Source organism: Zootermopsis nevadensis, unplaced genomic scaffold (assembly GCF_977971745.1).
Source record: "Zootermopsis nevadensis isolate Lab colony 2312 unplaced genomic scaffold, Znev_1.0 Znev_ptg000011l, whole genome shotgun sequence".
Classification (NCBI taxonomy): Eukaryota; Metazoa; Arthropoda; class Insecta; order Blattodea; family Termopsidae; genus Zootermopsis; species Zootermopsis nevadensis.
This window is the reverse complement of record NW_028259143.1, coordinates 9,310,805-9,326,194: the sequence shown is the minus strand read 5'-3', so window position 1 is coordinate 9,326,194 and position 15,390 is coordinate 9,310,805. Positions and strand designations below refer to the sequence as shown.

General features: G+C 36.5%; 2 protein-coding genes across 8 annotated transcripts in view; both read right to left on the bottom strand.

Moving 5' to 3' along the window:
• ppl (glycine cleavage system H protein, mitochondrial) overlaps nucleotides 1-8,160 on the bottom strand; it is a 38,890-nt gene extending 30,730 nt beyond the window's left edge. Inside the window, exons 1-4 of one of the 3 annotated variants that reach the window (XR_015534726.1) lie at nucleotides 7,521-8,158; nucleotides 3,209-3,288; nucleotides 1,649-1,712; nucleotides 243-374 (exon numbers count right to left, since the gene is read on the bottom strand). Coding sequence is in view for 2 of the 3 variants with exons in the window: in XM_087347250.1 (XP_087203376.1) it covers nucleotides 243-374; nucleotides 1,649-1,712; nucleotides 3,209-3,288; nucleotides 7,521-7,674 (430 nt within the window). In the remaining variant the exon portion in view is untranslated. Of the gene's footprint in view, nucleotides 1-242; nucleotides 375-1,648; nucleotides 1,713-3,208; nucleotides 3,289-7,520 lie in introns of all 3 variants that reach the window. The other 2 variants (XM_087347250.1, XM_087347249.1) reach the window with 2 other exon arrangements.
• Nucleotides 8,161-9,540: 1,380 nt separating this feature from the next.
• Nucleotides 9,541-15,390, bottom strand: part of csul (protein arginine N-methyltransferase 5) — a 546,076-nt gene continuing 540,226 nt past the window's right edge. For all 5 annotated transcript variants that reach the window (XM_087347239.1, XM_087347240.1, XM_087347241.1 and 2 more), the window contains one exon: nucleotides 9,541-14,842. In XM_087347239.1, the coding sequence (XP_087203365.1) occupies nucleotides 14,690-14,842 (153 nt within the window). In that variant the 3' untranslated portion in view covers nucleotides 9,541-14,689. The remainder of the gene's footprint in view (nucleotides 14,843-15,390) is intronic.

Genomic DNA, 15,390 nt, shown 5'->3' with positions numbered 1-15,390 from the left:
TTAGCTGCTGGATATATATGTACTAGTGTTAGAAGCTCATTCAAATTTATTCCTCTATTTATTTCTACTCTTCCGTCACTGCATTCATAAGTCTATTTCCTTCTCTCTACAACAAGACCTTAAAGAAGGCTTATATGAAGAAAATAAGCTGAGCTACAAGTTACAATTTAAATACAGTACACACAAGCACGAAAGCAAAAAGCGATTTTTATATGATAAACATAGATTTCATTCTGCCATACCTTTTTCATAACATGACTGGTTTATAAGAGCAGGTGTTTCCTCTACCGCAATATTCTTCTCTACAACTCTGCCTGATACAGGGCTATACAGCTCACTAGCAGCTTTCACACTCTCTAGAGCTCCACATTCATCTGCAACATATCAGAATTTTAAATTTTAAGAAATAAAAATACAGACTATCCTATACAACAGTTTCCTAAAGTGTAGCGCGTGAAGGGATTTTAAGGGGCATGTGGCAAAATTAAATTATTAAAAATTATTCTAGAATTCTATCTGCTGTCAGATAAACTGATATAAATTATGTTGAACAATGCTGTTTAAGTTGATAATGCTCTTATATTTCTATATGCTTTTTAGCTTACCCCACGGCCTTTTCTTTAGTTTGAACATACAACTTAATCGTACTGTTTGCGATTGTAATCTTGAGACTTGCAATGAATGCAGGAAGTCCAAAATGTACTACTATACTGCATAGCAGACGCTATCTTTCCTCCATCACCTCACTTCCTCACCCCACAAGTCTCATGATTACAGTCACGAACATTACTGTGGCTTGACCAGTTGCAAGTTAAATAATTTTGATCTAACTGGGATAGGGGGTATGCCAATAAGGCCAAGTTCCCAGAAGTATACACGTTACAAGTCTGGGAAACACCGCTATATGACTACTAACCCATAATGTTTTCATTTCAATGTAATATAGTAGTAGTAGTAGTAGTAGTAGGGAAATAAAAAGGAAAGGAAAGTTTAATTTATCTCAGAAGTGATATTTGTAGCATTGAAAAAGATAGCCAAATAAAAACCTTCTTCTATCTACATCTATTTAGTTTTTACATTTTTAAAATAGTAATAACTAGTGAGAGCAGCTGGCAATTACCCTTTTCTTTAGAAATAACAATAAACTGGGAAGTGCTTCAATGTTTTGGACACTTTTGCACACTACTGTCACCTGCCCTTGTCAACCAATCACCTTCAGTCACAGCTGTATGCTCGCTTGGGTAACTGACACATAAATTATTCAGTTACTTCAGTGTTAAGCTGCTGCTGGCACACCAGTCCACATTGTTGCCAAAGCGCAAGAACATGCTCCTGACATGCGTGAAATAAGTGTTGGAAGCGTGCAAGGTCACAATTTGCATCTCGCCCTCTCTCCATGCCACCTGCCTTTGTTCCTGTCAGTCACTTTAGTTTTAGAGAAGTTAGAAACCTTCATCTGAACACTATATTTCCAATGATAAACACAAGTAACACACATATAGGAGTTTTTACTTTTATGGATTTAATGCAGTGGAGCACAATTCTGTAAGTCATTCTTTCCATACTGCACAACTGCTCCACTTGGCTTATGTTTGTGTATAATATATCTGGCTTGAAAATCAAGATGATACTAAACTACTACACATACCTTTCTTTAGAATCTCAGTGTCTATGTCCGGTAGTTGTGCATATACAACATCACCAAGTGCATCCTAAAATAAGAACAATGTCATATTAAACAGACAGAAGTAACAGAGTAACTAAAGATTAAAATAACAAAAGAAAAACTTTCTCACTTTTAAACTGACATGTTCATTACATGCTTGAAATTATCAGATGGTAACATCTTTAATAACTTAATTACATAACAATGAAAGTATGAAATGATAGTGAATGACAGTTAATTGTTTCAATTTATAGCAAAGAATATTGTTGAATGAACAGCTGTTATCAGACTCATACATTTGATTAACATTTCCAAAGAAATTCCAAGAATTAAACAGAATTAGGCTCAAAAGTACACTACCTGTTTTGAATAACACACGGCACTTATACTACAAGCAATAACCGGTGATTCTATTGTACTGTCTGCATATCATGAAAAGTCCGCTGGAAATGGGGTGGGCATCAATGATTATGCTATACACTTTCAAAGAACACGCATCTACCCCTGCATTCAATATTGATATGCATAATGAACTACATTGCTCGAGACTATTGAAGTATGATGTGTTTCGAAAAGGAATAAGCAGAGTGCAGTAAAATCATCCCCTTCTCCCACTACTACATCCCAGCAGACTTCTAGTAATGTGAGTAAAACAGGCATATGTACCAGATTCTATAGACATCTCTTACATAACATAATGATTCCAATTCTGTTACTGTGATGTGCTATGTGCGTGGGTCTAAACTTACTTAAATGGCAAACTATTTTCAATATAATTTATTTATTTATGTCAAATGGCAGGTACATATGTTGCCAAGCTTGTAGACAACTTTGCCATCAGAGACGTTGCCCAGGTTTGCACCCCATTGTCAACATAGTAGGCACACTTATTTTGAACAGAGCTTCATTTAAATCAACATATAATAACAAAATGAATACAAATTTAGATACACAGGTTAAATAAAAGTTTAGATATTTATCAGACTTTATGAATTATTCTACTTTTAACCATGAAGTTCTAGGATACTTTTAATAAAACATTTTCTTTAAATGGAACCTCAGTCAAGACAGCCAGCTTTCGGGTTGAGATTTCAGTCCTGGACCTCCCAAATATGAACCACAAATGCCAACCACTCAACTGCAATATTTAGTAACTGACGGGAGTATAGGATTTTTCCTCTAGCCCCTGCATCCAAATCAGCTCTGGGGCCCACCAAGCCTCCTATCCAATGGGTACCGGGGTCCTTTCCCAGCAGTAATGTGTGGCCGGGGTGTGATGCTGACCACTCACCCCATCTAGTGCCAAGGTCAAGAATGAGTAGGAGCTATACCTCCTGTCCCCCGAAGTGCCTACATGGCGCATAGTGGGACAGCTTTACTTTACTTTACTATCAAAGTTAGAAAGTATCCTACATTGTGACGTTTATAGTTTCACAAAAACATATCAGGATCATAGAGAAAAACATGCAACTTGTTCCGTGATTTGCCAAAAAGAATCTCTGTTCCTCTAGAACCATACAAATTACTTAATTATAAACTAACCTGTGCATAGTGAGAGATTCCAACTGTGCCCATTTTCCCATCAATTAAAACCCATTCATGTTTGTCTGTATACATGCGTTCTAAAAAAGAAAATACATTCATTAAGAGAAGCAGTATTTAAAAATTTATCACTGCAATAATAATATGCTTTACATGGGATATGTCCTGCATTATAAGGTTTAAGCTGCATTTGTCAAAGCAACTTCAAGAAACTGCTGCACATACATTAGTTTGATTGAAGAATCTCTACACCAAAATAACTTTGGGTTAGTGCTGGGCAAATTCCTTCAGCAACCAGAGTATTTAAGGTATGCTGCTGAGTAGCAGTTAGAATTATTACATAATTAAAATCACTGGGAGAACAGTTGACTGTACTCATTTGGACTGTAATGAAAATTTGGACATAATAAAGGAATGAAATATGCAACCAGTCATAGAATTACTAGAAACTACAGATCCACTATAAAGTTCCAAATTCTCTGTCACCAAACAAAAGGATGATGATGTTTGAAGACACCACACACAATGGCATGAGATTTAAATGGGCCATTATGCCCAACATGTGGAAGACCAATAATTTTGTTATATATATATATATATATTCAATAAAAATTAACTACACAACACCCAAGCCGGACAGGTCTAAGGAGATGCGCTAGACTAAGAGTGATACCCTGGTCCTCCAGGTTGGGGGTTGGGTGTAGGGCTAACAACCTTTCACCTTTTAAAAAAAATATGTGTTACGAAAAAATCAACCAAGCCTCGGATCAGGACGGACTCTTTGGCACGACCACGGCAATTGAAAAAGGACATGAGATTTGGTACCTGGAACATTAGGAGCCTCTATAGGGCTGGGGCACTGAAATCAGTGTGTAGGGAATTAGGGAATTATAAGTTAGACTTAGTGGCAGTGCAGGAAGTGCGATGGGAGGGGGAGGGCACGATCCCAGTGGACAATTTTACATTTTTCTATGGAAAGGGGAATGACAATCATCAGCTAGGGACGGGTTTTTTTTGTTCATAGCAGAATTAGGGCAGCAGTTAAGAGAGTAGAATTTGTTAGTGACAGGTTGTCTTACGTAATTTTGGAAGGACGTTGGTGCGACATCATTGTCCTTAATGTTCATGCCCCAACTGAAGACAAAAGCGATGATATCAAGGATAGCTTTTATGAAGAATTGGAATCAGTATTTGATACATTTGGCAAGTATCACATGAAAATTCTGCTAGGAGATTTCAATGCAAAAATTGGGAGGGAGGATGTCTTCAAACCCACAATAGGCAGCGAGAGTCTCCATGCACTTAGTAATGATAATGGCGTCAGAGCAGTGACCTTCGCTACGTCAAAAGATTTAATTGTAAAAAGTACAAAATTTCCACACCGTGATGTTCATAAATACACTTGGACTTCCCCAGATGGCAGAACACACAATCAAATAGATCATGTTTTAGTAGATAAGAGAAGGCAGACAAATGTAATTGATGTGAGATCATTCAGAGGAGCAGATTGCGACACTGATCATTATCTGGTGGTAGCAAAAGTGAGGGAGCGGCTTTCAGTAAGTAGACGAACTAAACAAAATTTTGACACAGAAAGATTTGATTTGAAAAAATTAAGTGAGGGAGAGGCAAAGGAACAATATCAAGTTGAAATTTCGAATAGGTTTCAAATTTTAGAGACAAATGAGGATAATGAAAGTGTGGACATCAACAGGGAGTGGGAAAATGTCAGAAACTGCATCAAAATTTCAGCAAAAGAGAAACTAGGATACTACAGGAGAAAGCAAAATAAACCGTGGTTTGATGAAGAATGTTCAAAATTAATAGATCGAAGGAAGCAAACAAAATTTCAATGGTTGCAGAACCCAAACAAAACAAATGCGGATAATCTATGTAACGTGAGACGTGAGGCTAGTAGAACCTTTAGGACTAAGAAAAGGGAATACCTGAAGGGCAAAATTGCTGAACTTGAGACAAATAATAAGGAAAAAAACATCAGAGACCTGTACAGAGGCATTAATAACTTTAAGAAAGGATATCAACCCCAGACTAATTTGGTAAAGGATGATAGTGGCAATTTGCTTGCAGATCCAATAAAAATTGTGAATAGGTGGAAAAATTTCTTTAGCGAGCTCTTAAATGTTCATAATACTGGTGATATTAGACAGATTAAAATGCATACAGCTGAACTGTTGGTGCCAGAACCTAGCTTAGATGAAGTGGAACTAGCCATTGGGAAGTTGAAAAGTTATAAATCTCCAGGAATTGATCAGATTCCGGCCGAATTAATTAAAGCAGGTGGCAAAGGGTTGCATATGAGGATCCATAAGCTTATTCAGTTAATTTGGGATAAGGAAGAGATGCCACATCAATGGAAGGAATCCATAATTATTCCTATTTATAAGAAGGGGGACAAGACTGAGTGTGGTAATTACCGAGGAATATCGCTGCTATCAACCTCATACAAAATTCTATCCAACATTCTTTTGGCAAGATTAACCCCATATGCGAATGAAACTATTGGGGATCATCAGTGTGGGTTCAGACGAAACAGATCAACGATTGATCAGATCTTTTGCATTCGTCAGATACTAGAGAAAAAATGGGAGTTCGGTGGGACTGTACATCAGTTATTTATAGATTTCAAAAAAGCCTATGACTCTGTGAAGAGAGAAGTGCTATATAATATTCTTATTGAATTTGGTATACCAAAGAAGCTAGTGGGTCTAATAAAAATGTGCTTAAATGAAACCTGCAGCAAAATTCGAGTAGGTAAATATGTATCTGAGACATTCCTCATCAAGAACGGTCTAAAACAAGGAGATGCTTTGTCTCCCTTGCTCTTTAACTTTGCGCTAGAATACGCCATCAGGAAGGTCCAAGGTAGGCAGGAGGGTTTGCAATTGAACGGGACACATCAGCTATTGGCATATGCTGATGATGTTAATTTATTGGGGGACGATATAAATACAATAAAGAGGAACGCAGAAGTTTTACTAGAGGCTGGTAGACAAGTGGGGCTGGAAGTAAATTCAGAAAAAACTAAGTACATGTTAGTATCTCGTCATCAGAAGACAGGCGGGCAAAATTATCTTAGGGTAGCTAATAAATCCTTTGAAAGGGTTACAAAGTTCAAATATTTGGGAACAACAATAACAAATCAAAATGATACTTGTGAGGAAGTTAGGAGGAGACTAAATTCCGGAAATGCTTGCTACTTCTCAGTCCAAAATATTTTGTCTTCCCGTCTGATTTCTAAGAACCTGAAAATTAAAGTATACAAAACAATAATCTTGCCTGTTGTTTTGTATGGGTGCGAAACATGGTCTCTCACTCAGAGGGAGGAACACAGATTGCAGGTGTTTGAGAATCGGGTGTTGAGGAGGATATTTGGGCCTAAGAGGGAAGACGATGGGGCGTGGAGAAAACTGCACAATGACGAGCTTAAAAATCTGTACTGCTCCCCCAGTATTGTGAGGGTGATTAAGTCGAGAAGAGTGAGATGGGCGGGACATGTAGCGCGCATGGATGGGACAAGAGGTGTGCACCGGGTACTGGTTGGGAAACCTGAAGGGAAGAGACCGCTGGGGAGACCTAGACGTAGATGGGAGGATAATCTCAGGCGGGATCTATGGGAGATAGGAGTTGAAGGAAACTGGATTTTGTTGGCCCAGGACAGGGTCCGGTGGAGGGCTTTGGTTAATTCGGTGATGAACCTTCGGGTTCGGTAAGCCATCTAGTTAGTTAGTTAGTTATTAACTACACAACAGACTAACCAAATAAGAAGTTTAACAAAAATTTGAAACATGTAATTTGATGTGCCTGATGAAGTTAGCATTGTATCTATTTGTTCCATAAAAACACTAATGAATAACATAAGTAAAAGAGCTACACCAAGCTTTCAGAACAAGTTCTAAGTAACAACCAAACTAGCCTTTAATGATTTTATGGATTCAATGCAGTTTTTCTATACTTTTATACACTTGAGTAGAATATTTCATGACATCTACAATCCTGCACAAAACACAATGGTTAATCATCTTCTCTACTAACCCTATTGTGTAAATCAGTGGTAAGTGCATGAAACATAATATACATGAAAGCAAATACATGAAACACACTTATTACATTACTCGATATTGGAATGCACGTTTCATGCCAAACGTGGGCCACATATATCTCAAAATCCAAACCTTTTTCCTGTGCACTACAGAATCTTTCACAGTACACTTACTGGTAAACCGGCCTGCTTAATTAATATATCACCCCAATATGTAATTAATAATCAAACATACTGAAAATGTCTACAAACCTGCATACGATGTAAGGGTTGTCTTGATGGTTCTGAAGTTCTGGAAAGATATAGGCGATGATTTAACACACTTTCTATGCAATATACCCAGCATTCGAGACGACCTGGAAGTTATCTGTCCACATTTCGTAACCATTTGCAAACACAAAATCATTTTTATAAATTTGTCAGTTTATTCTTTAATCGTACACGGCAACTAAATACACCAAATTAAGTGCGGCCCTAGCTGCTCTAACGTACGTAAACAAAATCTGAGAAACAGCTTACAACATTCATATACGAAAGGAATTGCAAGCATGTAACACACTGAACCACATTCTCAAAATTCCCTTACCACATGCATTGCGCAGTTCACCATGTTGAAACATGACGTCATAGATTGGGTAGCGTTTAGTTCATCTGTGCGTAGTAAAACACCTTTACAAAGTTGTGTGACAATTGTAACGTCACGTGAGAAATTTCGTAGACGTTGCAGTCTGGATGAGAAATATAAACTTTGCATAAGTTACCTCTGCCTCCATCCCAGATATATAAATGTATTAACTGTCACTGGGTCTAGTATTAAATTCAGTATGAGACGGTCTCCGAAACATTGTACATTTGGGTAATCTTTCTGTATTAGCGAAAGCAAAGAAAACATTGTACCCAGCCATGCCTGTTCTTCGTTAGCCGAAGAGGTCGTGCTGCCATCTACCGGCGGTATTACGAATTAGTTCCGACTACAAAACTCAAAAATTTTCGTTAAACATTGCACATATATCGGGGAGCCGGGTTAGCTCAGTTAGTGACAGGCTACGGACGGTTCGTTCCTTGACAGGAGCACGGGATTTTTCCTCCTGCGTCCACTCAGCCTCCTATCCAATGGGGTTCTTTCCCGGGAGTAACGCTGACCACTTACCCCCATTTATTTCCGAGGTTAAGAATGAATAGGAGCTATATACCCCCCAAGCGCCTATATAGCGTATTGTGAGGCAGCTTTACTTTACTGTATGAATATTATATCGTGGACGGGTCCGCAAAGTCATGAAGTGAGACGACGATGAACCACATAGCCCAAAATCGTTTGCACAAGCCCTTATAACCTTTGAACTCTATAGCAAATAATGGTGCTGGAAGCGATGTGTACTCCAGCAATCACTTTTTCAAACTTGTCTTACCTAGGCAATGGACACAATAGAAAAATATTACAATATTAAATGTGGCAAGGTATTTATTCTAGTAGTCTGGCCCACTTAAATCTTTTGAAAGTATCAACACTTCCTCCTTAGGCAATTAAAATAATTTTTCAATATTTAATGAACAGATAATTATAATAATTTATTTTATGAACATGTATAGTTTACAATGTGCTCCTTTGGTTCATTCTTTAAAAACTGTAGAACACAAATGCCTAGAAGTGCACACTCAGAATATTATCTGATTTGAGGTTTTCATGACAGTAAAAAATACTGATAGTGGTCTTGCAGGCGGTTACCAACATTTTGCACAAACAATTTTCTGATACATTCCTTTGACACATTGGTGACGTATCAGAAGATGGACGGTCTTATTCCCGAGTCATGTATGAAGATGAGTCCAATTCTCAGTGGTTGCAGAGCTATGGGCAGAAATTCAAGATGATTTGAACATAATTACTGTTATACTTCCACCATAATGGGTCACCCCGCATTATAGTAGGAATGGTCACTTGACCTCACTACTGTATGCTACATTTTCATGTATAGGGTTACATGAAAACACGATGTATTAATCCAGAGAAAACAGAATAGAGGAAATACCTCATTGGGTTTTTAATGCTGAAAGACAATGAAGTTCCTCCCAAGGTTGAAATCATCCTGAATTTCAAATATCTCTATCTCTGTAACCTTTGAGAATCATACCCATGTTCACATGATAACTCCGACTGGGAACGATGTCAGAAACAAGACACTGAGGTATTGACAATCACCAGACACCCCATACAAACACCAAGATCAGTGAAATATGTAAGCCTCAACACATTTGAAAAATACACACCTACTGAAATATGCCACTTAAAAACTTTAATATTTTATATGGTGTTACACCTCTGAAATTGAAACATGGTTGTTGTGTAACTGATAACTAGAGTCTACTGTGTATTAACCTGTTTTAACTGGCTTATGCAGCAAACCATTAACATACTTCTAAACTGTTAACTGCAAACTTAAAGTCTAGCTGACAGCCCCATATTACAGAGGTTTAAATCCACACTTCTATTTAGTAAAGGTAAAGATGTATAAAAATTCCAGAAATCATTGGAATCATACACCTGACAATTTTAATTTTGACATGCCAAATAATGTTCTGGGTGTTGGCAGTATTGCATAGGATTGTGCTTTGTAATGGTAGAACTATAAATTCACAATGAAGCGTATTTCATTATACATTACGCATGCAAGCAAATTGTTCAGATGTAGAATGCTTGTATTCACTGAATGCATTTTTCTTTCCCTTAAATATACAATGTGAATACTACAGTTTCAGCAACATTACATAGCAAACAAATGGAAATTTGACAACCATGGTTTTGATATGACCTTTCATTTGGGTCATCTCAGTGGAACTTGGTACAAAGTTGTTATCTCTACAAAACAAGAATTATGCATTCTGCCTTTTTTTAAAGGGTCAAAAGCATCAATATCATAACAGAATACACACTTATTTAAAACTGTCCTTGAACCTTACATTGTACATTTAAATACATGGTTATGCTTTATAAGAATCGGGCAGCCATTCAAAGTCAATAATAAGGTACATACCTGTATCTTTAGCAGTATTTGGTAACTGATGTAATGCAGGATTATGGAGGAATTGCTCACTATTCAGGAAAGTTTCTACAGTTTCAGTGTTAGCTTGCATCACAGATACAGACATATTCACAATTATCGTAACTATTTTGTTTATTACACACTGCATATGTCATGAATTACTAAAAAATTTCATATCAAATTACATTTAACACAACCCTATACTGGCACGTGGCTTTTTAACAGAGCATAATGTCCTTTTATTCAACATCAGTTCAATTAGACAATGACTGTTCACAGAAATGTTCTTGTTGAATTCAATAAAAATCTCTTGATGCTCAAAAAACAATTTAATTACAACCAGCACAATCTTAAGTCTATACACTGAAGTTCATGACTGTTGTGGGAAGGCATAAATATTATAGTTACACAAATTTGCAAACATCTGTATTGTAATTTGATGTGAGTGTTGTACTCATTATTGTACTTCCCCAATTTGCTAAAAAAAAGTTACACTATGATTTCTTCAAGGATGGGTTGAAATCAGAAGAAATCTAATTAAAACTATCACATTAAAAGAGTGTATTTATGATCACGTTCAGCTGAAGATCAAGATTTTGTTACACAAGTGCAATTTTCAAATAATAAGAATGACCAAGTCAAGGAGGAAGAGATAGGCAGGGCATGTAGCCCACATGGGAGAGCAGAGGAATGTATACACGGTTTTGGTAGGCAAAACAGAAGGAAAGAGAGCACTAGGAAGATCTACACACAGGTGGAAGGATAATATTAAAATTGATCTTAGAGAAACAGAATGGTGTGGTATGGACTGGATTCATCTGGTTCAGGACAGGAATCAGTGGTGGGCTCTTGTGAACATGGTAATGAATCTTCAGGTTCTTTAAAATGTTGTGAATTTCTTGAAGGCTAGAGTGGTTATGTATTGTCTTTGCGCATGTCCGTGAGTAGCCCGTAGGGAACTGCAGTTTAATTTTAATGTACGCTGAAAAACAAACAAAAGCCTCAAACTTACAAGGCTCCAAATCATAACATCTCATTACATATAACTGAAATTCAGATTTTTGTTCTTCACCTTTAAATTTACTTCCTGTCCCCACCCCAAATTAACTTTTTTTAACAGTAAGTACTAATTCTGATTCCAATCTCCCACTGCAGTGAGTCACAACCATTTGGTGAATTCTACTTCTAATATCCAATAATCGTGCCACCAAGATGTTTTAATTGTGAATAACGGCTTCTAACAGAAACGAGGCAAAAAGGAAACATGTCTTGATGATCACGTGCTTTTGCCTATGAGCTGGATGTCCAAAGTTCAGACTGGGTGTGGCCCACGTAAGCTCCTCTAATGGTGGGGGTTCTTTTTCCTGGTGGTGAAGCAGCTGGGACTTAAACAAACGACCATTCACCTCCATCTAATTCTAAAGTTACGAATGCAGAGTGCAAAACCCACTCTGGTATATGTCTTCATAGTGTGAGTAGAGTAGAGTTTATTTACATTCCACAGATCCTTCTTAGGACTCAACCAAAGGATGTAGAACATGTCAAATTAATTATGAATCTCAATAATCATGAAGTTCAGAGTATTCTGGGCAGACTAGATGCAATATTTTACTGTAACTTCACCCAACCACTTCTGTAATATTGGGACCAGACATGATTGATGCATAAAATCACTATACTGCAACAATTACAATTTTTTATTACTGAGGTAAACAGATTAGGCAACCTCTCCAACAAACATTACCATTCTGAATGTAAAAATGTATTGTGCTAAATATATAAGAAAAATTTCTGTTTCCTTCACTGTTTTGGTAAAATTGACAGTGAATACAATTCACATTAAAATACAGAACTTTCTGCCATTATGATGGCATTTTTCATCCTGTGCAATTTACTGGCCAGCATCGGTCAATGTTGGAAATGGCACCTACCATCTGTACAAGTAACACAGTTGTAACAACCAGTGTTAATAAAGTAATCATGTTGCTAGCTCTTTTCTGTTTATGCAAAGTCTTTATTAAATGACATCATTCAAAATTTCTTTAATAATTACAGTTTCCACAAAAAAGAACATGACTCTTGTTGATGTGTTTGATCAAATTCTATAGTTTCCTTGGCCTAAAAACCGAAACACAACTTTAAACTGACATAACATGTATTAAATTTAACCAAGAATTTCCAATGCGCATTCAAAAGAAAACTGGAAGTTTGTAGTCACTGTAATTCACTCAATACCACTGTTAACTCCACTGTATCGTTCTTAAAGGTACACAATCATTTTAGAACACCTTGTTTTACTCAATAATTCATAAGCATAACATCATTTTAGGACAACACACATCAAAATAAACTAAAAAAAAAAATACAGTAAAAGGAAACTATATAGACGGCGTCTTAAAACACAAGGTTACTGCCACTTGTCAAAGAAAGGCCATAAAACTCTGCAAGTAATCTTCATTAAAGAAACACAATGAGTTATCATAGCTGAACACAGAAAGTACTATTTTATGTTCACGTGAATCTTTCATTGAAAGCACATGATTAGCGATAAAGTCATGATGTCCTTAAAAACTTTCAAATGTGGCACCAAAAGTCACAACAACCAGTAGTCATAAAAGTTTGATAGATCTGTGGCCAATTAAAGTATGTTGTGGTAGCAAGTACAATAATTAAACAAAAATTATGTCCAGCATGTTCCATGGCCATGTAACATTAAAATTTTCCCGATTCTGGCATATATTTTCAGCCCACCTTCTTCTAACATGTATTATCAATTCCCACTTCCTCTGTCATCTCTGAAAAAATATCCATTAACTTTAATACATCTGGTACAGCTCTGCCCAACATGGAAAACAGCCTGATGTACTGACTGACTTTAAAAATGTTAAGATTTTAATTTCAAACTGAAAATACCATAAATTAATTTTTAATGCTCATTATATCTTCCTTTTTGCCAAAGTCTTTTACTAACAAACTGCACCTGGGACTTCTTTTAACCTTTTGAGTAACTGGTACACAGTGGCTGAATCAAGCACGATTTATTATCCTGCCCTGATACAGAGTCTGATATAGTTTCATGCCATCTCATCAGTGGTTTTAAACTTCTCTTTCCCCTATAATTGTATGCCACAGTCTATTTTAGTATTTTGATTTCTATTCTCAAAACATAACAAAATTAATACTGTTATATTTGAGACAGCATATTGAAAAATAAAACCCATATGTTTACTTTTATTACTGAATAAATTAAAGAACTGAGAAAAAAATATGGGATGTCCTGTGAATAAATATGTTTCAGTATATGTCAGTCGCACTGTTCGTACCCTTATTTCTGAATACTAGAATAGTGTTTTTAGTACACAATTTGTTACACATTAGTGCTGATCACAAAAATGTATAAATCATTCCACCAGCTTCAACATTTATAATAATTTCAATGATTATGTTCTTTAAATCTTGTAACAGTGGGCTTCAGTAAGCTGTTTCATAATTTTAACCCCAATTTGTGTTAAAAAGCCAATTAATACAGGTAGCACTCGATTTACGCCGGGGATGTGTTCCAGGACGAACTGGCGTAATCGACGTAAAGTGGAACGATTTTATAATGTAAATCAATGGGAAGTCAATGACATGCATTCCCAGCACCCAAACATTGATGAGTAATATAATGGCATTACATTTAAAGCTCTGAAATAATGTAAATAAAATAAAGGGAATTTAAAAAATATATTTTATACACTTACAATCGGCAATGGCGTGATGAAGCAGCGTTAGTTCTCTGACGAAGTCCCTGGCTGAGGATCGTCATATTTTTTAAAGAAGGCATGTAGTGTGGACTGTCATGATTTCTTCTTTCTTTCTTTCAAAATTTCATGATTAAATTAGTCTTTTGAAAGTTAAAAGAGCCAGGAATGAAATTACACAAGAGCAAACTTGTATAGGCAAAAGTTTGCATTTCACAAGCAGCTTTTACCGTTTCACTGATCTCATTGGAGCAAATTCACGTTAATGAAACATACGTAATTGCAGAGATGACTGTATTTATAATTTTTTTCAAAATCAGCGATGTAAGCATTACGATTTAGTATAAGTAGTACGAGAAACATTATAAAATGTTACAAATAATAGTAAAATATATATTTTTGACTTTCTGGCTTCAAAATCGGTGTTATTCTGAATCGGCGCAAATTGGCCTGGCGCAAATCGAGGGCTACCTGCAGCTATACAGGAACAGAGTAGTTAAAATCCAATGCCACAATTTTCCAACAATATCTATCATACCATTTACTACATGAAATATTTTGCAATGTCTGTGACTTACAGAAATTCAAAGAGCTAGCAGCACAGTTTTCCACAATGAGACATGTACTGCTTCTGCTATCACAGACCAATGGTGTACGACCTGCCATTTGGATTATGTACAGACACAGGAATGGGTTTTGTGATACTCCACTCATACCATACATTTTTCTTGCTGCATAATCTCCAGAAGTGCACCTCCAATTCATTACCACTTTGTAGCTGCACAGGCTCCTGATACGTAAGATATAAAACAGAAACAGTTTAACACCATTCAGAGTTAGGAGAATACGTAATAATGAAGGCACTAAACTCATTACTTTTTGCGACTAAGAGAATTAGTATGTTCTGAGGTTTTCACTGCAGCAAGGATTCAGAAGATTATCTTCTAGGTTGTAGCACCATGCAGTCTGGTAGATTACCAATGTTTCAGAGGTACTTGCAGCACTCATCACCCTAATGATGGAGGCAGCAAGTACTTGTAAAATATCAGTGGACTAAATGGCACTCAGCACAGAAGACAACCAATAATCTTCAAAATGAAATAATATTTGGATGAAATCTACAATTCACTTCATCCATATAAGTTGTAGATTTTCACTTCCCCAAGCTCGAAATATTTCGGCAAGTACACTAAGCTCATTCTTGCTCAATAAAGCTTTTAAAAAGTACTAATTCATGGAAGTGTTTTGGAGCAAATGCTACATTCACAATTCTAGTAATCAACAATTTTTTTCCTGGGTGGTATTCAACCAAATGAAGGATACAAGAAGTATGATACA